Genomic DNA, 23,165 nt, shown 5'->3' on the forward strand with positions numbered 1-23,165 from the left:
CAATTCCTTCTCCCATACTGTCTGTGTATCCTTCCCGGTCTTTACGCATTCTCTTTCTGCAGCTGCGAGATAACATAGACTTACCTATCTTTTCTGTAATGAGAGCTTCTTGGTAGGTCCTTTGCAAATAGAGGAATTAATGAAGCTGGGGTGATGCTTGTTGTTGCGTGGCATCACGCAGGACACAGCGGGACCAAATAATGCCATGACTGCTTCACGGATGCAGGATGTGGTGGTGACAACACATACCCATGCGGGAACAATGTGCGTTGCTCGTACTTTTGTTGTGCACTAGAAGTAAACAGTACTTAACAAGGTGTAAATACGTTGTGCGGGAGCATGGTCATTTCGTGCCAATGCGCACCATTTTCTGTCACAAATTGTTTGCCAAATGCGTAATTTGGCATAAACAGAAAGCAAACAGTGCAAACAGTCATCACGCTTTTCAGGCATACCATAAATAAATAAATAAATGAATAAATGACACGCATTGCCAGGGCAAATTGCGGGACAATGCAGAGGCAAAATGTGTGCAAGTGTAAACACCGCTTAACACTGATTGACAGACCAGAGTATTAAACATAAGCAGCACTATCGTTTTAACCAAATTGCTGGCACATGGATCTTTAAAAACAAATTGAACGAGGCGGTAGTACTTTTTGAGCCCAGTCACCCGTGACACACCTTCCACTCTGTTGTCTTGAGTAATAGCACTTGACATTGGGTCACTTGCTTATGCTGAGACTTATTTGTGCTTAGTGAAACATTCTAACCCCCAAAAAAGTACTGAACTAATCTGATTTTATCATCATTGTCACTGAATGACTACCAGTGAATCAACTGACACTCCATACAACTTTTTCAGGTCTGCTTTTTAAAATATATGGTCCAAATTTTCCACTGGGTGATTCACCTTTATGTCAGTTACTCAGGTGTTTTTTTGTACTACTCCCAGCCATGAATGAATGAATGAATCAGCTTCCTGTGAAATGATGAGATCACAAGTGACTCACAATATCTGTTCTTCTCAAATCTATCTATCTGTCTGGATTGTGAAGCACCTGACACCACCTGTGCCAAATATCTCTTCCCTTTCTCCAAAGCCCAGAGTATTGTTTGCAGGGATTTAGGCGGGGTGCAATTGTATAGGTTCAGGATCTGAAGATACTTCAGGCATCAGGGCTGAGGAATGCAGACTGGAGAACTTCCTTCTTTTTGTTTCTCACTGTCTGTGTTTGTCTTGTGCTCTCTTTGTGTCAGTCTTTGTTGCTTTTTTCCCACCCAAGCCCTCAGTTTTCAACCTCATCACATGCGTCTGCAGGTGGAAACCGTTACCACAAACTAGTAGACAGTGTTCCCTCGCTACATTGCGGTTCACCTTTCGCTGATTTTGCTTCTTTTTTTTTTAACATCGTATGAATGCGCATTATGTTCTGCGTCCTTGTGATGTGTTAGAGCGATCTATCGGCGCTTTGTTGTATGTGTCTGTTATTGTATTTACTACTGCTACCAGTAGACAATAGCCGGCTAAATATAGAGCCACAACAGTCCTTATTGGCTAAGGGAGAACCTGCCCATTGCGTTCTGCGTCCTGATTGTCTGTAGACCATTGTCAATCAATCTCCTTTGTGCCGTCACTAGCAAACTGGCAAACTGCGTGAGCTGCTTGCTAACCGCCGATAAACAATAGAAGACGAAGCAGCATCTAACCGACTACATGAATCTGATGTTCACGGAGTAGGACGAGGAGGAGGACGACGGCAGGAGCAATATGTTTTAACAAGGATACAAAAACGCCACAGCCGAACAGCGCTAGAATGACCCACGGTCAGAAGAGTGAATATGTGTTAGTGACTTAATAATTTATTGTGTCCAACCTAGTAGATTGATCATTAAAATTCAAATGAAATTTGAACTTTGAAAGTGTTTAAAATGTGAGAAAATGTTTATGCCTGTCTGAGAAAAGTATAAAAGTGTATTATGAGGGGTTTTAAAGCCTTAAGCATATACTGTATAATAGCTGTAAACAAATAAAGTTGTCTACTTCACGGATTTCACTTATTGCGTGCTATTTTGGGAACCTTTCCCCTGCGATAAACGAAGGGAACACTGTATTCGGCGATTTACTTTTTTCAGTCATCCAAAGCGCAGCAGCGTTCTTTGAGCAAGGAGTTTTGCATGGAAGACACAGTGAATCCATGTTCTCAAGCTTTTGAGAAAATATGAACCTTTCCGCCCAATAATTTGTCTCTTGTCATCATCCGTCAGTTTGAAGTTGAAAACTGTGGCTTGGGGAGAAAGAGTATCTCTTGTTGCAAGAAAGAGGCAAAAGTGGCTTTTCTTTGGCTCCAGGCTCAAAAGAAGAGGGTTTGTTTTTTCTGCAATAAGTGATTGTAGTAGGCTCATGGTGTGTAAACATGCTCCCATATGTAGGCCGGTCCCGGTCACGGCGTACACTGCAAAGGCCATGTGGGCCCATGAGGTTTGTGGTTCGGCCTGACCGATTGTCCCTTTGTTCTGTTTTTCACTCCCATCCCTTCCCACCCACTTTCACAAGCTCTGTATTTACAACCACTGGCAGTGCGAAATTGATATTTAATTTAATGTTAGCTATAAGTATAATTTTTTTTTCCTATCTCAACTCCTTATGATGCTGCCCGCCTCTGGTAAAATCACCTACAATCCTCATTTTTAACTCGCATATGTGGCCTAAGTCACGAGAGTGACTTTGGCATGTGTTTTTTAAAAAAAACTTGAAAATATGACTTAGGCAATTATATTAACAAAGTGACGCAATATATTTTCTTTTCTTCAGTTGGAATTATGGCCTCTGAATGGGAAAACACGGTGCCTCAAAGCAAACAGATGCGGACTATGAGAAATGATTCTAAAACAGCTTGTTGAATTTATGAAGCTATTGTTTGAGGTCAGTTAGCATGACAAATGTTACGTAATACTGTGAGGGCTAAGAACTGGACAGTTGTTTTGCAGAAGTGTGTGGAAAAAGCCCATGAATGCTGCCTTTCATTTTGTCTGTTCCATTGAAGGTGCCCTGCTTGAATGTCTTTATTATCTTTCACCTCAAAACAAAACTGCAAAAACTCCATCGTACTTTCAAATTGGATAAGTAGATGGGGAGTCCTCACAGATAAATTGCACTGCATCTTGTACTGCCGCAGTGTGAATGTTACCGTGAGCTTCAACAGCCGTCTGAAGCCAATCACTCAAAAACCGAGTTCGTACAATTGACACACGCCACTCACACAGCCACCAACAAGTTTTCCTTTTATGATCGGTGTCAGTATTATACTGTAAATGTGATGATTAGAAGCACTTGAAAGTTTAGTTTTGTAAATATTTGAAGGAATAATCATGTCATCACATTTCAGTTCATATAAAATGAAAATCAGATAACGTGACGAGTAGACAGTTGTGGCACAAAAAACGCAACCTTGCATGACTTGTTAAGTCACTCATTTCAGCAGACAGCAAACCCTAGTAAAACTGAACTAAAACGTAATGTAAGTAATGCTATAGAACTACATATCAAGTAAACCACTGCCCTCTTACTGTAATGTCTCAGCTTGTCCGGTGGCTACAGCCCTTCTCTCCTTTGTTTACGTCTTGGCTTGGGTCTGTTAGCCACAGGAAGACGATGACTTCCAGAGAAGACTGACAGCAACAAGAAAATAATTTCTAGTCATTATAGTAATTTCTAGCCACATCTTCATCTTCAAATCTTTTCCTACAGTTACTGCTTACTTGAATAAGAAGCACTGAGGGGGCAATGACAAATCTGCAACTAAAAAAAAAAAGTCAACTTACCTAACTGTTGTATAATATAATATACTATATCATATAATAATACAGTAGTACCTCGCACAACATAAACCTCCTTTTACATAAATTCCACTGAACATAAAGAATTTATGTAAAGTTTTTGCTTCGTATTACAGAAGAAATTCCATATAATATAAAGCGTCAAGTCAGTGCGTCTTTTTTTTTTTTTCTCAATCAACTTTATTAAATCCTCAAGTCGGTGCAAGTTCAGTTCACTCTTTGAGTCGCGTTTCAACTTAAAGAGTGAACTGAACTAGTCCTGAACTAGTCCTGAGGCTAGTCCTCCTCCTTCTTCCTGCCTCCACTTGCGCTCCTGATCAAGACATCTCGTGAACGGTAGGATTGTTTTTGTTTTTCAGTTTTATTCATTTACAGTAATCTTATTTATTACCTTATTTTATATTGGAATGTTACTGTACTATGTTTATGCCAACGTTTTCTTATATTTTCCCACCACATTTGGATGACTTTGAATATTTTGAAGTGCCAAAGGAGTGAGTTTGGGAAGATCTTGGAACGGATTAGGCTATTTACATGTATTTCACGCTACGTATAACATAAAAACCCTATAACATAAAGGTTCTCAGAACGGATTATTTACATTGTAGGGGCGTCTACTGTAATAATAATAATAATAATAATAGATAATAATAGTGAATTATAAAATAATTGTATATAATATACAACTAAAAATGTTGATCGGGTACTAAAACATGTAACCTCTCCAGTAAACAAAGTTTATGATGGTGAAAGAAGGTCCATTGGCATATTTTGGGACTCATTTGTTTTCCTTGCAAAAATAAAGTATAGTGGCACCCCGGTTGCCGTGTTTTTTGGTCAACCATGAAAATTTACCGCAAAATTTTGCCTCGGTTTACGTGCATTTTCTGGTTAGCATTCAATATGGCACTCATCTGGTCTTTTTAGTCATACACCGCGTGAGTCCAACTGTGTTCTTAATGTATTTTTATCACAAAATGACCTGTTAGCATTCTTAGCTTGCTAACAAAGGCCATTAGGCCTAGTGATTAGCATGTCGGCCACACAGTCAGTAGATCTGGACGATCTGGGTTCAACTCTCCGTTGGGCATCTCTGGAGTGGAGTTTGCATGTTCTCCCCGTGCATGTGTGGGCTTTCTCCGCATACTCCGGTTTCCAAAAACATGCATGTTAGATTAATTGGCGACTCTAAATTGTCCATAGGTATGAATGTGAGTGTGAATGGTTGTTTGTCTATATGTGCCCTGCAATTGACTGGCGACCAGTCCAGGGTGTACCCCGCCTCTCACCCGAAGTTAGCTGGGATAGGCTCCAGCATACCCGTGACTCTAGTGAGGATAAGCGGCATAGAAAAAGGATGGATGGAGACATGAAAAAATTCTAAATGCATATAAATGGTGAATGACCTTTCATTCACCATTTATATGCATTTCGAATTGTTTTCTACATGTAAAACTATCATTGTAAAACTATAAAAACTTGTTTTGTGTTAACATGTTTAGCTTTCTGGAACAGATTAATTGGATTTACAGTATTTCTTGAATGGAAAAAGTGATTCACTTAGTATCCATTTCAGTTAGTCGGGCCTTCTGTAACAAATCACTGATGCCGACCACGGTTCCACTGTATGTTGGTAGCTGCTGCTGGTGACAAGGGGATCCCACCCGTGCTGCCACTGGCTTATTCTGGTTCTGAATAAGTCAATTAACCCTCCCACAACTCTAGACTACTGCATGCACCAGAAACACACACAATATGTAATAATACGAATGCAGCCTGAGACAGGAAATAAACTTTGGATGCACGCACACGTTAAGAAGCTTTTACCTCGCAATCTTACACATCTTCTCATTTCAGTGAGTCACACATTCACATGACTAAACAACTCTTACTTCCAACAATGAGGTCAGTGTTTGTTTGACACACAAACCACAGAGTAAGAAAATAGAGAAACAGGAAGAGAGACAAATCTACTCCTTCTCCAGATTATAACTAACAAAAATAGGCTGATAGGACGTGATTATAGAACATGTTTTTGTCTTCTTTGTGTCCTTATGTCATTATTGTAAGTTATGCCAACACAGATATGATGCCCTCTACTGTAGTAGCTTGGACATAGCAGCCACACTTGCAGGCTTTCTTTTATAGTGTTTCATGTGCATTTACAAACGGAACAGCCCACGTCAAAACTTCTAAGTGTTACAGTGTTGATATTAAAATTGTATGCCATAGTTGGACAATGAATGTGATGACTGCCTGTTCTCTTTTTCCATTTTCCCCCTACCCAATATGCCATCTTTTTCTTCTTCACATCCTTCAGTTTGGTTGGATTTCTTTAGTTTTCAAGTTTGGTTACATCATTTGACTATTGTTTGTAGCCCAAGCCACAGTTGAAGACTTCCAGATTCGACCCCATGCCCTTTATGTTCACTCCTACAAGGCCCCCACCTTCTGTGACTACTGTGGGGAGATGCTATGGGGTCTTGTTCGGCAGGGGCTTAAATGTGAAGGTTAGAGACACGTATACAAACACACTCACACTCCTTGCTAAATCACAGCCATTGTATTCATTGCTAATGAAGTTCACTCTGTCTGCTATGTTCAACACATCTGAATTGAGGTAAATGTTTGAAGTTGATGTATCCTCAAGTAAAATCTCAAAACATCAGAACCTCCATTCAAACTTACTCATCAGTGGAGCCATCTTGTGGCTGACATGTAAAACAAAAAATATGTTGTATATACTGTACAGCAAGGGTGCTCACACTTTTTCAGCCTGCAAGCTACTTTTAAAATGACCAAGTCCCAAAGATCTATCTAGTATGAAATTTAGTGTGTGTGTGTGTGTGCGCGTGTGTGTATATATAATTACATCACATATATACAAGAAATGAAAACAATTATGCAAAAGACAATGCAGCAGAAGTAAAGGCAACATATTAAAAAGGTTTCAGCAGTGGGCACATTATTCATAAAATATTACTTTAAGAAACGGAAGTGCAGAAAACGTGTTTCTGTAGTGGAGTCTAGGACACGCAGCAAAGCCATCAAACAATTCACTTTTTTTGTACATAACTAACAGCTATAATTGAATGGATAACTTTTGTTATAGATGTAGACATCTTACCGCTGAGTTAGTTTGTCCGTAATTCCAATAATAAAGATGAACATTGTATATCCGTGTGTAGCTTGCAACGTCTGTTCACCACTTCATCTTTGCCAATAGCGAATCAGGAGCGGAGCTTAATGTCAGCTGACTGTCATATGACATCTACAAAGTGACTTTTATGCGATGGACCCAAACTACCTTTGCGATCAACCGGTATCTCGCGGTCAACGTGGTGGGCACCCCTGCTGTACAGTATATCTCAGATCTACTGTATATCTCATATCTTGTAACATTTCATCTGTTTATGTTTCAGGGTGTGGGCTAAACTACCACAAGCGCTGCGCCTTTAAGATTCCAAATAACTGTACCGGTGTGAGAAAGAGGCGATTATCAAATGTGTCGCTACCTGGACCGTCCCTATCTGTTCCCCGACCAGTACCTGCAGAGAATGCAGCGGTTGTCTTGGATGAGGTGTGTTTCATCTGGAGGCAGCATGCAAAACCTCCTTTCAAAAATCTGGAAATGATCAAACCCAAAACTATGCAGACCATTTGCAACTGCTTGTCATTTGAATGAGGTGGAAACATTTGTCTGAATGCATAAAATGAGCCGATTATGATATAATGTGAAATAGAATGAAAACAAGTTGAATTTAACAACTGGGAAGGGATCAGCATTCCAGTTGCTTGCAGGCTTTTCCATCAAATGTTGAATGTTTCTAAATATCAACTTGGCCTCTTTTCCACAGGTATATCTCTTGGGCTCTGTTGCTGTCACTCATGCATTAAATGAAATAGGGCTGTGTGGCTAAATCTTTAGCAAGGCATTATGAATCAGTTTCGCAGAAGAAGCTATGAAAGATTCTTCCCTGTGTCCCTGTGAAATGTCCTCAGGAAAAGTAATAATGCTAATGACATGGGTCAGTTTTTGCGTTCTCTCACTTGCTGGAGAAAGTTGCCCTCGCTTTGACAGCAACTTTCAGATAGCTCAGTTTATCCATAAAGGATTCTCATTTGTGGTCAAATATGACAATATTAAGATTGTGTTGATTTTCTAATTATTTTCTCAGCATGACTTATTCCTGCTGATTTATTTCTTGTTTTGATTTTTACAATGTTATTTTTCATTGTGTTTTCCCTGTTGCCTTATTAATTTTTTTAGGCGCAATAATGAAAAACAATCACATATAATGATTCAAGGCTAATAACTGCGAGGAAACTGAGAAGAAAAGAAGCCTAGTTGGCTTATATGACATCCGCCCCTCCGATACAAAATCAGTAAAATGGCGCAAGCAATAAAAGAAGAAAAGAAAAGCAAAAAAAAAAAAGAGCAAGACAACAACAACAAGGACAAAATTAATAAAATCACAAATTGTTTCCAATTATATTAAGCATATGAATTATTTTGCCTAGACAGCAAATACCTCACCAAAACAAATCCAAACATTTTATAGCAGGATAAAAGCTTAAGAGACCCGCCTAAAGAGTCCCAGATTTGGGGACCACTTTAAAAAAATGCGACTAGATGTACGTTATTGAATAAAAGTGAACATCTGTTGATAAGACAAAAAAAACTTTTGGAATGTACCTGGAAAGTCCTGTTGACAGTTAAGGAATTTAAACAAGATGCCAATTAATAGAAAAAATTGACAAAAGTTTACATTTAGTAAAGAAAGGTGCAGATGGTGCTTGATTAGTAGAGTTTGAAATAAATCACCAAAATCTTTTCTGGATTAAGAGTAACTGATTAAGGTATGAGGAATATGAAAGGGCCCAAACAATTTTACAATATGTCAAATATGTATACATTAAACTGTAATATAATGTCGAAAGACCGGAGTGATTAACTCATTGAGAGACTCTTATGGTAATACGATATATATGTAATAAGACTTGGTTTCTCCAGGACAGTCTTTCATCCACTGATATGCCAACAAATTTTGTACAAGAGACTTGAGAATTGTATGTGTTCTTGATTTGGACCTTGCCTGTGCATTCTCAGCAGCAGAGGTCCCATCAGGAAGCAGGGAAGCGGATCCTCTCATGGGGTGGCAGGCCTATCTGGATGGAAAAGATGGTGCTGGGTCGGGTTAAGGTACCCCACACCTTTGCCATTCACACCTACACCCGACCCACCATCTGCCAATTCTGCAAGCGTCTGCTCAAGGGTCTTTTTCGTCAGGGAATGCAGTGTAAAGGCAAGCCTCCTCCACCACTGTCATTTTCAAAACATACACTCAACAAAAACAGAAACGCAACACTTTGGTTTTTGCTTTTTACCTGAGCTGAACTTAAAACATCTAAAACTTTTTATATGCAAACAAAAGTTCTCTCTCTGTCACATATTGCTCACAAATCTATCTAAATCTGTTAGTGAGCGCTTCACAGCACTTTACAGAGATAATCCATTTACCTCACAGGTGTGGCATATCAAGATGCCGATTGGACAGCGTGATTAGGTTGCCACAATAAAAGGCCACTTCAAAATGTACTGTTTTACAGTATTGGGAGGGTCTACCTATGGTAGAGAAATGAACATTCAATTCACAGGCAACAGCTCTGGTGGGCATCCTGCAGTCGGCATGCCTATTGCATGCTCCCTCAACACTTGCAACATCTGTAGCATTGTGCTGTGTGGAAAAAAAACTGCACATTTTGGAGTGGCCTTTTGTTGTGGCCAACCTAAGGCACACCTGTGCTGTGGATTATCTCGGCAAAGGGGACAAAGTGCTCACTAACACAGATTTGCGCTTGTGAACAATATTTGAGAGATGGGACTTTTGTGTGCATCGAAAAAGTTTTAGATATTTGACTTCAGTTCATCAAAAATGAAAGTGTTGTGTTTATATTTTTGTTTAATGTATTAACCATTACATTATTCTTTTGCCCCCACCCAATGTCTTCTACCAGATTGTAGATTCAACTGTCATAAACGGTGTGCTTCAAAGGTACCAAGAGACTGTTTGGGGGAGGTGGACTTCAATGGTGGTATGTCCTATAGAACATCCACTGGCTCTGTAAGATTTTGTGTCATTCATATGTGCAACTTGGTGTACATGCGTAGAGCCGGCCAGCCCAGGCCCAGACTCCGACACAACTCTGGATACAATGGAGGTGGACAGCAGTGACCTGGATAGCAGCAGAGGGCTAGATGACCCTGAAGAACCCTCCACTCCAGATGAAAGAATGTTCGACATGGACTCTCCCATCTTGGACCGAGAGAAAGATGAGGATCCCATTAAGACTATTAGGTATGCCTGGGGAAAAAAAGGCAATCAAACAAAACCTGATATTATACAGTATACTTTTTTTGGTTGTTTTTCTTTTGTCCTGTCCAGCCATTAGGGCAGATAGTATTGTTGATCTAAATGCCCTTACGTGCTCAACAGATTTGCACTGCCAGGGAAAAGTGTGAGATACACTTCCCCTGTTATACAGAATTTATTTGACTTTGACGTTTTGCTGTTATGCAAATTTGGAGCGGTCGGACCGGAGAAGGAGGCGACAGAGAAGAAAAGAAAAGAAAACAGAGAGGGCGGTGCGGGGATAAGAGGGGGACAAAAAAGAGAGAGACAAGGACAACATCAACAACAACAACTGTGACAACAATAACAAAACAACAGAAACAAACAGGACTACATAATATACAGTATACTTTCAAAGGTTGTAGTTTTATTATAGTCAGCTCTAAATAAAAGTACAATCTCATGTGCTTGAATATAGCCCCTCCACAAGCAGCAACATCCCTTTGATGCGAGTGGTCCAGTCCATCAAACACACGAAGAGACGGAGCTCCACCTTGGTGAAGGAGGGCTGGATGGTTCATTATACCAGCAGAGACAACCTGGTAAGACTGAAAACTCTAAAGCCCATCAGAAGAGCCGGCATTGAGCTGTGATTAGCTTGTTCTACCAAAGCTGTGCAGCACAGTATATTGGTGGTGAGACTTATGTTTTCTCATGTGTACTCTTGTTTTCATGCAGCGGAAGAGACATTACTGGAGGTTGGACAGCAAAAGCCTCAGTCTCTTTCAGAATGACACAGGAGCCAAGTTCTATAAAGTAAGCAAGAAGTTATCATTGCAGGAAAACTATGCGTACTCTTTGTGAAACTATCAGGATGTAAATGATTTAAATATGTAGTTCCATAATATTTAACTGTTTTAACTGAAACATTGATAGTCCTATTGTTATTTTAGTGAACTGATGCTGTCTTGTCAGTCAGTCAGTCTTTATGCACAGTATATTGTATTGTGCCTTTTTCCCTATGAGGGTACAGCTGATGACCATGACATTACAACTCTAACGAGCCTCATCATTGAAGCTTTGAAACAAGCTTCGATTTTTTTAGGCTTAGAAGCAATTTTGGGGGCACTTCCTGCTCCACATTTGGTCATTACAGCGCCGTAAGAGCCTAATAACAATGTAATTACACACTGAGGAGTCAGTGAGGGAATTGAGAGATAATTACTTTAACATGATAGTTTTGAGTGTCGGGTGTCTGGGATGTTTTTGTGTTATTTTTCATGTCCCAGTGTATGTTTTAAGACACCTCCTCGCGTTGTGGTAGGAGTAGTACTTCAGTAGGATGATGGTTGGAATGTTGCTGTAGCTTTAATCTCTTTTGTCCGTTTGCTGATGTCTCTTGCTGTCCAACAAACCTGGAGATGACCTGGAGTGTTTAGTGTTCAGCTTTTATGTGGTACAGTATTATCAACAGGGCATAGAGTTTTATTAAAGACATTCTAGGTTAATTTATGGTTTATAAATACTTTGTTTTATGCCCCACAATTTAGACTGGTTGCTTCAGAGTAAGCCGAACATGATAATAAGTTGAAAGGATTTTTATGTAGCTATAACAGATACTCTCTAAGTGGACCAACATTAAGTTCACCTAAATGATTCAACATTTACAAAGAGAACAATGCTACTAATTGGATTTTCTGATTTAAATTGAAATTGAATCAGTTGTATTAATTTAATACTGTGTTTATTATTAGTTATTAGTCGCAGTTTGCACTGTTGTATTTTTTTCCCAAATTCTGTTTTTTCCGTTTAATTTTTTCAGAAGTAATTTTCAACTTATTTTACCAGCGTAGAGTGTGTGCCATTTGGATTAGTGAATAAAATGCAAAAATCCTTACATTTATTGATGCAATACATAATTGGCCCATTTTGTCCAGTAATTGAGAAATGGATGTAGCTTAGCTAACTTTTCTAATTGGATGTCAACCTCAGCACATATTGCTACAAAGTCTTCAACAAACTGTAATGCCCGTGCTGGTGATGAAGGAAGATGGAGTCACAGATGTAATTCCAATTGCGTTATTAATGACACCCTTATTTTGTCAACACAATTAGACATATGTGTTTTGTTGAATAGCAATTCTCACACACAGCTGCACTAAACTAAGCTAACCCTGCTAGCTTCCATTCACGCTCCGTAACAGAGGAGTTTCTAAGGTTTTTTGCCACTGTTTCGACATGTTCGGTAGTGTTTGTGCGGTCCCTATTATAAGCAACCAGTGGTTAAAGCGGCACTTCCCGTGCAAGCTCCCTACCCCATGACGCAGCAGTCCAGGCACAGTGAGAGGGTACTACCGCTGTAGCTACGGAGCCAAATATCCAATGTCCAACGTGAAACTAACTTCACCGCGGACATGTCTGCATGGTGGTGTTGCGTTTTTTTCTTCTTGCGGGTGGCGCAAATTGAGTGGAAACCAGCTTTGAGGCGCATTACTGCACCTACCATGTTGGCGTGTGGCTCAGAGTTACGAACTTGATAGGGCAACCAGATCGGCCCGATATGGCGGAAGCAAATATTATCTGGTCTTTACAAATATAGCGGATCGGCAGCTGATCCTGATCCTGAAGATCGGATCGGGACATCCCTAGTTTCTATAGTTTTACAATTAGATGTTTACATGCATAAAACAATTCTAAATGCATATAAATGACGAATGGAAGGGATAAATGAACATTTAAGGTTGCTTTTTCCTTCATTGAAGACGTGATTGTTGCCAAAGACATGATGTGGCAGCAAGATCAACACGGACACCAACTTCATGTTTTGGCATGAGTTAATTCTTGAATTCAAAAGTGTTTCTCTCTTTTTTTATCAAATGCTGGCATTTGCAACTTTCTTTGGCTCCTTTTGGATTATTTTGCAGCCGTGATCAAAAGAAAAGCAGAGACTCGAGCTAAGAAACACTGTTGGATTCAAGAAATAACTCATGGCAAAACATGAAGGTGGTGTCCTTGTTGCTCTTGCTGCCACATTGTGTCTTTGGCACGATGAAAATCACGTATTCAGTTAAGGTAGACCTAACCTTAAATGTTCATTTATCCTTATCAGTCGTCATTTAGGCGCATTTTGAATTGTTTTCTGCATGTAAAACTGTGATTGTAAAACCATCAAAACTTGTTTTGTGTTAACATTTGTGGTTTTCTGGAACAGATTACTTGTATTTACATGATTTTTTTTTATTGGAAAAATTGGTTTGGTTTCCATATGTTTTTGTTAGAGATGAAACTTCTGGAACGGATTAATGACTAACCAAGGTTCCACTGTATTGAAGATTTCATTTATATTGTGTGCTAAATGAGAGTTGGTCTTCTTGCGTGGTACTGTGACTACAGTGCTTTAGTGCTAATTAGGGTAGTACTCATGAAATGTATTCAAAGTTAGCAAGTCTGTAGTTCTCCACCACTGTAACCTGCAACCATAAAATTAAGTATTTTTTTAATGTATTTTTCAGTGGTCCATACAGAAGTTTTAGATTCTGAACTTGTATATCTTGAGCATAGTCCTCTAATTTTACTGAAATCCTCTACGCAGTTGCTCATCAGTATGTGGCCACCGTCCTTCTTTCTCTCTGCTTTATACTTCCAATCTGATTAGTAGCGGTGCTTCGGCGGCTCACTTGCTAGGCATGACTGCCATTTTTCCCCATTTGGAAGCCATAACGTCCCACTCGTTTGAAGATGAGACCCCTGTATTTGTGGCTTTCTCTTTTATGGGGTGAGGGGGCTTCTCTCTGTCTCTGCTGGATCGAGTCCTGTCACAGTCAAACGCGCACCCACAAACACACACCGACCCACCCACCCACCTAATGCACCACCCTTCAGAACGGTAGTTGCCGCATCTTGGTGGCTAGTGGTAGCGCCAGTGGCTCGTGCTCAGATGGGGCCTCTGGCTGGCTCTGCCTTGTAATCAGGGAAACAGAGTGCTTCAGCCCGCCACAGGGCCTGTTCACGTGACCCGGCCCCGCTAACCACAAGCACTTCATCTGATACTCTGTGGTGAGCCACGCGGAAGGGGACAGCGTGTGCCTGTACGAGCCCAGATTGGTTCAAACCTCTCTATTTTTTTTCATTGGAACCTCCCTCCTTGCTTTGATTTGACAGTGAAGTTGGAGGGGAAGGGGAGACTTTTAAGGTTATTCCGACTGTTGTGCGTTCATAAGGACTAAATTATCAACCCTGAGACTACCGAGGACAACTTAAAGTGAGGCCCAGTGGACTGTGAGTTTTACATCCTTAATTTTATATTGATGCTAAGCACAAATGTCTCAGATTTTTGACACTTGTTGCCTTAGCGGTTTTGTGCGCCAAAAAAAGTATTTTCTATTTGATTGTCATCGTTGAGATGCTTTAGAACTTCAGCAATGATGTCATTCTATTGTAATTAGGTCCAATTTTTATTTTGTCTTCTTTCTCTTTCCTGTTACTTCCCTCAAAAATGATATATTGTGTGTTAGTTATTATTTTGCATAACTTCAGAGTTTTGTACTCCCAAGAAAAAAATGTTTGCCTTTGATATACAGCAAATCAGAATGACGTTCATTGACTTGGAACTGAATTGCATTATTTGTTTTCACTGTCTGTCTTGTAGGAAATCCCTCTGTCCGAGATACTCCAGGTAGAGCAGTCCAGAGACTACAGTAGTCTGGCCCAAGGCAGCAACCCTCACTGCTTTGAGATCATCACGGCCACCATGGTCTACTATGTGGGGGAGAACAATGGAAGTCACTACCACAGCCCGGCTCTGGCTGCCTCAGGAGTGGGCTTGGAGGTGGCTCAAGGATGGGAGAAAGCCATCAGACAGGCCCTAATGCCAGTCACTCCTCAGCCTAGTGTCGCAATTGCCGCAGGCACAGGAAAAGATCACAGTAAGTTTGACCTGCACACAGTAATATATGAAAACGGCACATTTAAAATCAACTGAAAGACACTGACTCTTTCACTGCCAAGAAATGAGCATAGTTTAAACCACGTTGTCATTACATCATTCAACATCTTGTTTTCCAGGATTACAACATCAACCTGTATTGCATTTAATTATCACCCTTTTGCCTTTCATCTCTAGTCTGACCCATTGGCTTTCCAGAATACGCAGTATGCATACTTGCACAGTTCAGTCACATGTAGCCTCAGACAGCCAGTTTATTGTGTAAAAAAAATGCTTCAAAGTAATGATGTGTGACTTCATGCAGCTGTGATAAGATTGAAGATGCTATGCGAGCAATGCAGCTCTGCTTGTCATTACTTAAGGATCCCAGTGACCACTGCATGCATTGGTTAACAATATGTTTTCCCCCTCCAGAAGAGCTGTCTATCAGCATATCTGTGTCCAACTGCCAGATCCAAGAGAATGTGGTAAGGTTTTTTTTAGTACTATGTTGCACAACTTCCCCGCACAGCCTGCATAAGCATGTATTTGTGTTGTATTAAAGTATCAGAAATTTACCAAAGGCTTCCTTGAAAGCTACCGTCAGTCTTCTTTTTTGAGTCAAGGGACTTCAGTCTTGCTTTCACTTCTGCATTTAGTGTTTAAGATTTTAAAGTTTGGGAATGCCAGAAATGATGCTTTAGTAGATACCCATTTGCAAACAAGTATTTCCAGCTGTTGAATAGTGGTACTTGTCTTTTCTACAGGATATTGCTTCTGTGTACCAAATATTCTCTGATGAAGTGTTGGGATCAGGACAGTTTGGCATCGTGTATGGAGGTATGCCTGATGGTGATTCTCAGAAAATGTACTTTTGATATTCAACTTTTTTCCACTGCCTCGTTTGGCAACTTAGGTAAACACAGAAAGAGTGGCAGAGATGTGGCCATTAAAGTTATTGACAAGATGAGATTTCCTACCAAGCAAGAGAGCCAGCTAAGAAATGAGGTGGCCATATTGCAGGTGATTCACTGAAAACATGATGTCTCAAATTCTACTGTGGACAGATTGTTTTGATCAAGCCGTTCAATTGTATTCTTGTCTGTTCTGTCTTCAGAATCTGCATCATCCAGGTATAGTCAACCTGGAATGCATGTTTGAGACGCCAGAGCGAGTGTTTGTCGTTATGGAAAAGCTGCATGGTGACATGTTGGAAATGATCCTGTCCAGTGAGAAGAGCAAACTGCCCGAACGAATAACCAAGTTTTTAGTTACACAGGTGTGTGTTGTAGAGAGACTTCTCTCACTACTCCTCTTTGCCTTTCCTAAAATTTAATAATCAGCAGTGGCTCGATTATGACCAGAATAGACCAGATTAACGTGTTTTTCTTTTTTCCTGCAGTGTTTCTGAAAACGCTTTTGCATTTTTGTGTTTGTGTATTGCGGTCTCCCTGTCTCTGTATCCTCCCCTCGGTGGATGGTTTGTGTTATCCCACTGCACACAAGCTTCTGCTCAAGCTCCAGGCCTGTTTATTCTTGTGGTGACCTGATTGTGGGGAATTGTTTATGGGATTGGTCGGTGTGGCATCAGGGTCTCCTCCCTGGCTGTGGCTTACTGGCTGCTGTGTGCTGGTGGCTTTGTGGCTTGATTAGAAGAACAGCAGGCCCATGGGTCTCTATGATTTCTGGACCCCAAACAGAAGCAGCTCCATTAACAACCGTGCCATTTGCTGTGGCAGACCTGATTCTGATGTGGCCAGGAGGACGCCTGTCAAGCCAGGGTCAGCATAGGGGAGGCAGGCGCACTGTGGTTTTGCTAGCGGCCCACAGACAGGCACACATTCGTGGCCAAGATGGAATAATATTGATATTGATCAAGATGGAAGTGTTTAGGGCAAGGGTCGCCAACACGTAGCTCTCAATCGACCAGTCAATCTTTGGGACTTTACCGGTCGGGTGTGATAATATTTGGAAAAATAAATGTTATATCAGTGCCTTTCCCTCCCGCAGAGTGACCAACAGGCACGCATTTTGGCCACTGAACACGTCTGTACACCACACCTCTTTCCAGGCATGCAACTTGCCCCAGCCCCAGCCCAGAGCCCAGTTCCCAAAACCTGGCCGGAGGTGCATGCCACACCGGCTCGCCTCAGCCCGCAAGCAACAAGCGTTGAATGAGCAGAGTGGAAAGGTTGAGAGAGAGAGCGCAACGGTGTTCCTGCATACACAACAGTAATTATTGCATGTTAGTATGGGGTGATTGTTGTAATGCATTGACCAGCCGCTCTCTCCTCAACTACCGTCGCTTGCCCATGATACTAAGCCAACAAGCCAAATAGAGTTGTAGTTTGCTCACAGAGTCAACGCCACATGGCCAACCCCGATGAAAAGTAGGGGTGCCCAGAGTGCAGCCCAGGGGCCATCTGCAGCCTGTGGCTCACTTGTCATTGCATCACTGCAGAAACTAAATCAAATTTAAAAAGCACAAAAACAGCAAAAGTGGTAAAAATACAGCAAAAGACACAATGAGAAAAAGCTGAAATGTTGACACCAAGATGTGTCTTAATAAATGTGATCACTTAAAAAAAATTAAACAAAGCAAAATAGGAGAGTAAAGAAAAATAACAAAATATAAGAAGAATAAATAAATATGCAAAAGATTACTTCAATTTCAATGATTTATAATAAATAGTAATAATAATAATAACTATTAATAATTATGCCCCTTCCTGATTTCTTTTTTTTTTTACATGTTTGTACACTTAAATGATTCAGATCATTAAAACTATTTAAATATTAGTCAATAACAATAAAACTGAACACAAAATTCCGTTTTTAAATTAAACGTTTTATTTTTAAGGGAGAAAAAAAATCTACACCTACATGAATGACCCTATGTGAAAAGCCTCCCTTTTAAAACGTAACATAACATAACTGACTTTAATTGAGATCTGTCCATGTGGAAAAGGTTATAAAGCCATTTCTAAAGCTTTGGGGCTCCATTTTCCACAAACGGCAAAAACATGAAACAGTGGTGAACCTTCCCAGGAGTGGCCAGCCAACCAAAATTACCCTAAGAGCACAGCGATGACTCATCCAAGAGGTCACAAAAGACCCCACAACAACATCCATCCAAAGAACTGCAGGCCTCACTTGTCTCAGTTGAGGTCAGTATTCATGACTCCATCATCAGAAAGACACTAGGCAAAAACCAGATGAAGATGAACAAGATGAAAACCACTGCTGAACACAAAGAACATTAAGGCTTGTCTCAATTTTGCCAGAAAACATCTTGATGATCCCCAAGACCTTTGGGAAAATACTCTGTGTTCTGACGAGACAAAAGTTGAACTTTCTGGAAGGTGTGTGTGAGAAAAAGAACATCATACCAACAGTAAAATATGGTGGTGGTAGTGTGATGGTCTGGGGCTGTTTTGCTGCTTCAGGACCTTGAAGACTTGCTGTGATAAATGGAACCATGAATTCTGCTGTCTACCAAAAAATCCAGAAGGCGAATGTCCGGCCATCTGTTTGTTACCTCAAGCTAAAACTAACTTGGGTTCTGCAGCAGGACAATGATCCAAAACACACCAGCAAGTCCACCTCTGAATGGCTGAAGAAAAACAAAATTAAGACTTTGGAGTGGCCTACTCAAAGTTCTGACCTGAACCCTATTGAGATGCTGTGGCATGACCTTAAAGAGGCTGTTCATGCTGGAAAATCCCAATGTGGCTTAATTACAACAATTCTGCAAAGATGAGTGGGCCAAAATTCCTCCATAGCACTGTAGGAGACTCATTGCAAGTTATTCAATTTCAGCTTTATAACGCTTGATTGGAGTTGCTGCTAAGGGTGGCCCAACCAGTTATTGGGTTTAGGGGGCAATCACTTTTTCACACAGGGCCATGTAGGTTTGTATTTTTTTTGTCCCTTAATAATACAAAGTTTCATTTAAAAACTTGATTTTGTGTTCAGTGACAAACATGCAAAAAAAAAAAGAAATCAGGAAGGAGGCAAACACTTTCACATCACTGTATGTGTATGTAGTGTTTTGTGTGTGTTTCTCGCCCACCCGGGTGGTGGGGGTAGATTCGCAGGTTCACGGCGATCTTGGGCTCAAAAGGTTGGTGACCAGTGGATTTAGGGGTATTAGTATGCTTAGACTTCACCATATGGCACTACCTGAGATTACATAAATCTGTTTATACCACATAGTATAGAATTTTCTGGTGATATTTACATTTTCTTTATTTGGGTTTTGAGCTAAATCTGCTTTTTGACTTTGTTTACAACAGATCCTGGTGGCCTTGAGACATCTGCACTTCAAAAACATAGTTCACTGTGACTTAAAACCTGAGAACGTTCTGTTGGCCTCTGCAGAACCATTTCCTCAGGTACAAGAAAGAAAGAAATGCTTTGTGTCGGTGTGTACATGCATGCGAAGAGGCGCAAAGATACATTTCTTTTCCATCTACCAGGTAAAGCTGTGTGACTTTGGCTTTGCCCGGATCATTGGTGAGAAGTCTTTCCGGCGGTCAGTGGTGGGCACACCGGCTTACCTGGCTCCTGAGGTTCTACGTAGTAAAGGCTACAACCGCTCCTTAGACATGTGGTCTGTTGGTGTCATTGTGTACGTCAGCTTGAGCGGGACATTCCCTTTCAATGAGGACGAGGACATTAATGACCAGATTCAAAATGCTGCCTTCATGTACCCCCCTACACCCTGGAAAGACATTTCTACAGAAGGTAAGGGTAAATGTGTTTCATTGCGACTCAGTGTCAGAATCATTGTCAGACACGTAGCACTGTCCTCACCACCTACAACTCTGCTCTGCTGTTGATGTGAAACCATCTCTTTCCAACCGCCCAGGCAACACCTCTCCTACGTACTGTGTTTGATTGGCAGGGTAAAACAACAACAAATTAAACTGCTAGCTTCTCTTAGCAACTTGCTCCCCTAAATTGTAATTCTAAGGATACCAATATTTTGGAAGGTTCTCGCGTCACAACATTCAGTTTCAACATGGCTACGCACAAAGCACGGCCCATATGTGGATGATTGGCTCATGTACTTGACAGTTTTGACTTCAACTCTATCAAATATCTCTCGTATTGGTATTTGTCTTGTATATTTTGTAGGTATACCGTTTGAGTGTTAAGCTGCTGTGTGACGATTTTAGCATTCCAGACTGTTCTATTGAGTACATCTGCCTTGATCATTTGGGTTGAGATAGTGAGACAGAGTAGAGGGACAGAAGGTAGATTGAGAGCAAGAAAGAGAATAGAATAGCATAGAACAAAATGAAGTGGGCAAACTGTGAGTGCTGAGTACATTGCATAAAATGCTTCTGTGGGTTTTGGTATTTTTCAATATGCACTGATACAATCTTCACATCATTCATTCTCGCAGCCACAGATCTGATCAATAATCTCCTCCAAGTGAAGATGAGGAAGAGGTACAGCGTCGACAAGTGTCTCAGCCATCCTTGGTTGCAGGTGAGTTTTTTTAAATATATATTATTAAATTGACTCTAAAAATATTCCTCTGTTTCAACCCTCTATTCGGACTAAGGAATGAATATATGTTTTTCCTCAGGACTATCAGACATGGTTGGACCTCAGGGAGTTTGAGACGCGACGAGGCGAACGCTACATCACCCACGAGAGCGACGACGCACGGTGGGAGGAGTATGCAGACGAGCGCTGTCTCGTTTACCCCAAACACTTCATCATGGCGCCCAACCTTGATGACATGGACGAGGATCCCTAGTGGCTCAGGGGTCTTACTGCACCACATGTGATCAGAGAAAGAGGACTGTCACAGGCGACTTTTTGCGACAAACTTTGGGAAGTGTGGATTTTCCCTTGAGCTATTTGCTGTGGAAACGGAGAGAAGGTGATGATGAGTGGGGAACCCCAAGCGTGTTTGTAGCATGATGCACCGCTGCAACTAGTAAGCTGAGGATGTGCGCCACTGAAAAACATACAGGAACTGTGATGACAGATGACACCTAAACATTCCATGGATTTAAGAAGAACAGTCCTACCGAAGATTCACTGTTTTATACAGTTTTGGTTCATGTTGAGTAATAATATGGCTCTGTTTTTTGTGAGAGGATGTCTGTGGAAAGAGAGCTTATCCCAGGAGTAAAGGGCACTTTTCACAAGGGATTTAGACTCTGAGAATTTATCCCCAATACTGTAAGTTCTCATTTCTAAACAGTTTGTGAGACAGTCCTTTGGCATGAAACTGGAACTATCATGTATGAATTTGTATGCTATTTTAATGTATTTAGTAATTGTGATTATTTTTGCACTATATTTGCATTGAACATTGCGAAAGAACAGAACGCGTGTTTGCTGCTACAAAGGGCATGTCTGGTCTGGTGCAAAGTGTTCAACAATGATAACCAGTGAGCTTGTATTTGCTTCAATGTGAGTATGAGCTGATGTATCACTTGAGACGGAAAGTGACTACGACGAAATAAGTTGTACTGTTCCTGAGTACAATCACTGAAGAGTTAAGTACTGACACCATCAGTGGACTCTGTTAGAACATTGTGTTTCTATTTACTGTATTTTCAGGACTATAAGTTGCTCTGGAGTATTAAGTCGCATCAGTCAGAAAATACGTCATGAACAGAAAAAAAACATCAAAGTCCCACTGGACTGTGAGTCACATTTAATTAGAAATGTATTTCACAAAATCCAAGAGCAGACATTTCATCTGGAAAGGCGAGTTATTCAACTATACCATAGCATATAGAATGACAGCATGACTCGGTGTCCGGTATGTTAATGTAACACATTAAATTATTCAACGATGCAATAGCATAAAGGATGTGACTGGGAGGCTGAATAGGGTAAAATAACATACCAAGCCAACGGTTACTGTTAAGCAAGTTCACCAAGCTCCCGATCTCATTCCACATCACTGAATGTAGTGTGAATTCTTTATCGTCTTTGTGGCTGGCCTCCTCTTGCGGCTGTCGACGGTAATGTTCAACCTTGGTTCATGACAATCAGTATTAATGAACATGGAAAAACCTGTTAAATTATATATTTTTTTTGATATGCAAGTTGCACCAGCCAAAATATGAAGGAAAATTCAACTTATAGTCCAGAAAATATGCTACTATTTTAAATGGGACTTTGTAAGCATTCCATTCCTGGAATATGTTTTGATGCTCTGTGGGTAACTGAAGCCCTGCACAGAGCCGAGGTGTCACATAGAACAAACTGTCCATTCCATTTGCAAACGAATTGTGTGTATGATGCTGTCTGAAATCTTTCGTTTAGTACGGTTGACATATTGAAAGGTTCACGTGGCAGGCTCGTGAACAGCAGTTGTGAAGTTCACGTTGCTGTTGTCTTTTGGGAGTACATTCCAGTTTTCCTCAAATCCCTTTCTTGTCTTTGTTGCCGCTGGATTGGCAGGTGTTTTGTACATTTCAATGCATACCGATGGAAATAAAGACTTCTTTACCGAGAAGGAAAATGATGAGGGTTTTAACATCTTATCTGTCTTATTGGACTTGACAATATATTTTGCATCGGCGACTCCAAGCATTTGCGGACGCATTTTCACGTCACAGCTTTCTCAACAGATGGATGTGATTCTGGCCCAGTCACTCACCGCAAGGGAATGACGACTGGTTAAAGACGATGGCTGCAATGGGGGGAGTTTGTTGGGGCTTTCAAATTATTATAAATGCTAGCATAAAACCCCGCCAAGTATCAAATGTGCATTGAAGTACCGCAGTAAAAAGAATTAGAGATTTTGACATATATGATGAATCTACTTACCCTTTTTCAATTCTTACAGTCACTGCAGTGGGATACTGGCCCACCCATAAATGCAACAAAGACGCTCTGCTAACAGCGGATGAAATGTAAAAAAAAAGGAAAAAAAGTTGCCTTTTTCCCTTCAGTGGCTATCAATACCAGCCTGCTTTATCTCCTTCCTTCAATTCTTTCAAGATGTGAACTTTGCTGCCCAAATGACCCTATTAACCCCTGTAGGGGAAACAGTTCCTCCACTGAAGACA

At 40.7% G+C, this 23,165-nt stretch overlaps 1 protein-coding gene across 3 annotated transcripts in view; it reads left to right on the plus strand.

Moving 5' to 3' along the window:
• Positions 1-22,610, plus strand: part of prkd3 (protein kinase D3) — a 47,793-nt gene extending 25,183 nt beyond the window's left edge. The window contains exons 4-19 of one of the 3 annotated variants that reach the window (XM_054796811.1): positions 6,219-6,350; positions 7,263-7,420; positions 8,954-9,146; positions 9,859-9,936; positions 10,013-10,199; positions 10,672-10,795; positions 10,932-11,009; positions 14,842-15,118; positions 15,553-15,605; positions 15,885-15,957; positions 16,034-16,140; positions 16,235-16,396; positions 19,413-19,511; positions 19,596-19,863; positions 20,528-20,613; positions 20,714-22,610. In XM_054796811.1, coding sequence (XP_054652786.1) covers positions 6,219-6,350; positions 7,263-7,420; positions 8,954-9,146; positions 9,859-9,936; positions 10,013-10,199; positions 10,672-10,795; positions 10,932-11,009; positions 14,842-15,118; positions 15,553-15,605; positions 15,885-15,957; positions 16,034-16,140; positions 16,235-16,396; positions 19,413-19,511; positions 19,596-19,863; positions 20,528-20,613; positions 20,714-20,887 — 2,249 coding nt within the window. In that variant the 3' untranslated portion in view covers positions 20,888-22,610. Of the gene's footprint in view, positions 1-6,160; positions 6,351-7,262; positions 7,421-8,950; positions 9,147-9,858; positions 9,937-10,012; positions 10,200-10,671; positions 10,796-10,931; positions 11,010-14,841; positions 15,119-15,552; positions 15,606-15,884; positions 15,958-16,033; positions 16,141-16,234; positions 16,397-19,412; positions 19,512-19,595; positions 19,864-20,527; positions 20,614-20,713 lie in introns of all 3 variants that reach the window. The other 2 variants (XM_054796810.1, XM_054796812.1) reach the window with 2 other exon arrangements.
• The last annotated feature ends 555 nt before the right edge of the window (positions 22,611-23,165 follow it).

The sequence above is a fragment of the Dunckerocampus dactyliophorus genome, chromosome 13, assembly GCF_027744805.1.
Source record: "Dunckerocampus dactyliophorus isolate RoL2022-P2 chromosome 13, RoL_Ddac_1.1, whole genome shotgun sequence".
Lineage (NCBI taxonomy): Eukaryota > Metazoa > Chordata > Actinopteri > Syngnathiformes > Syngnathidae > Dunckerocampus > Dunckerocampus dactyliophorus.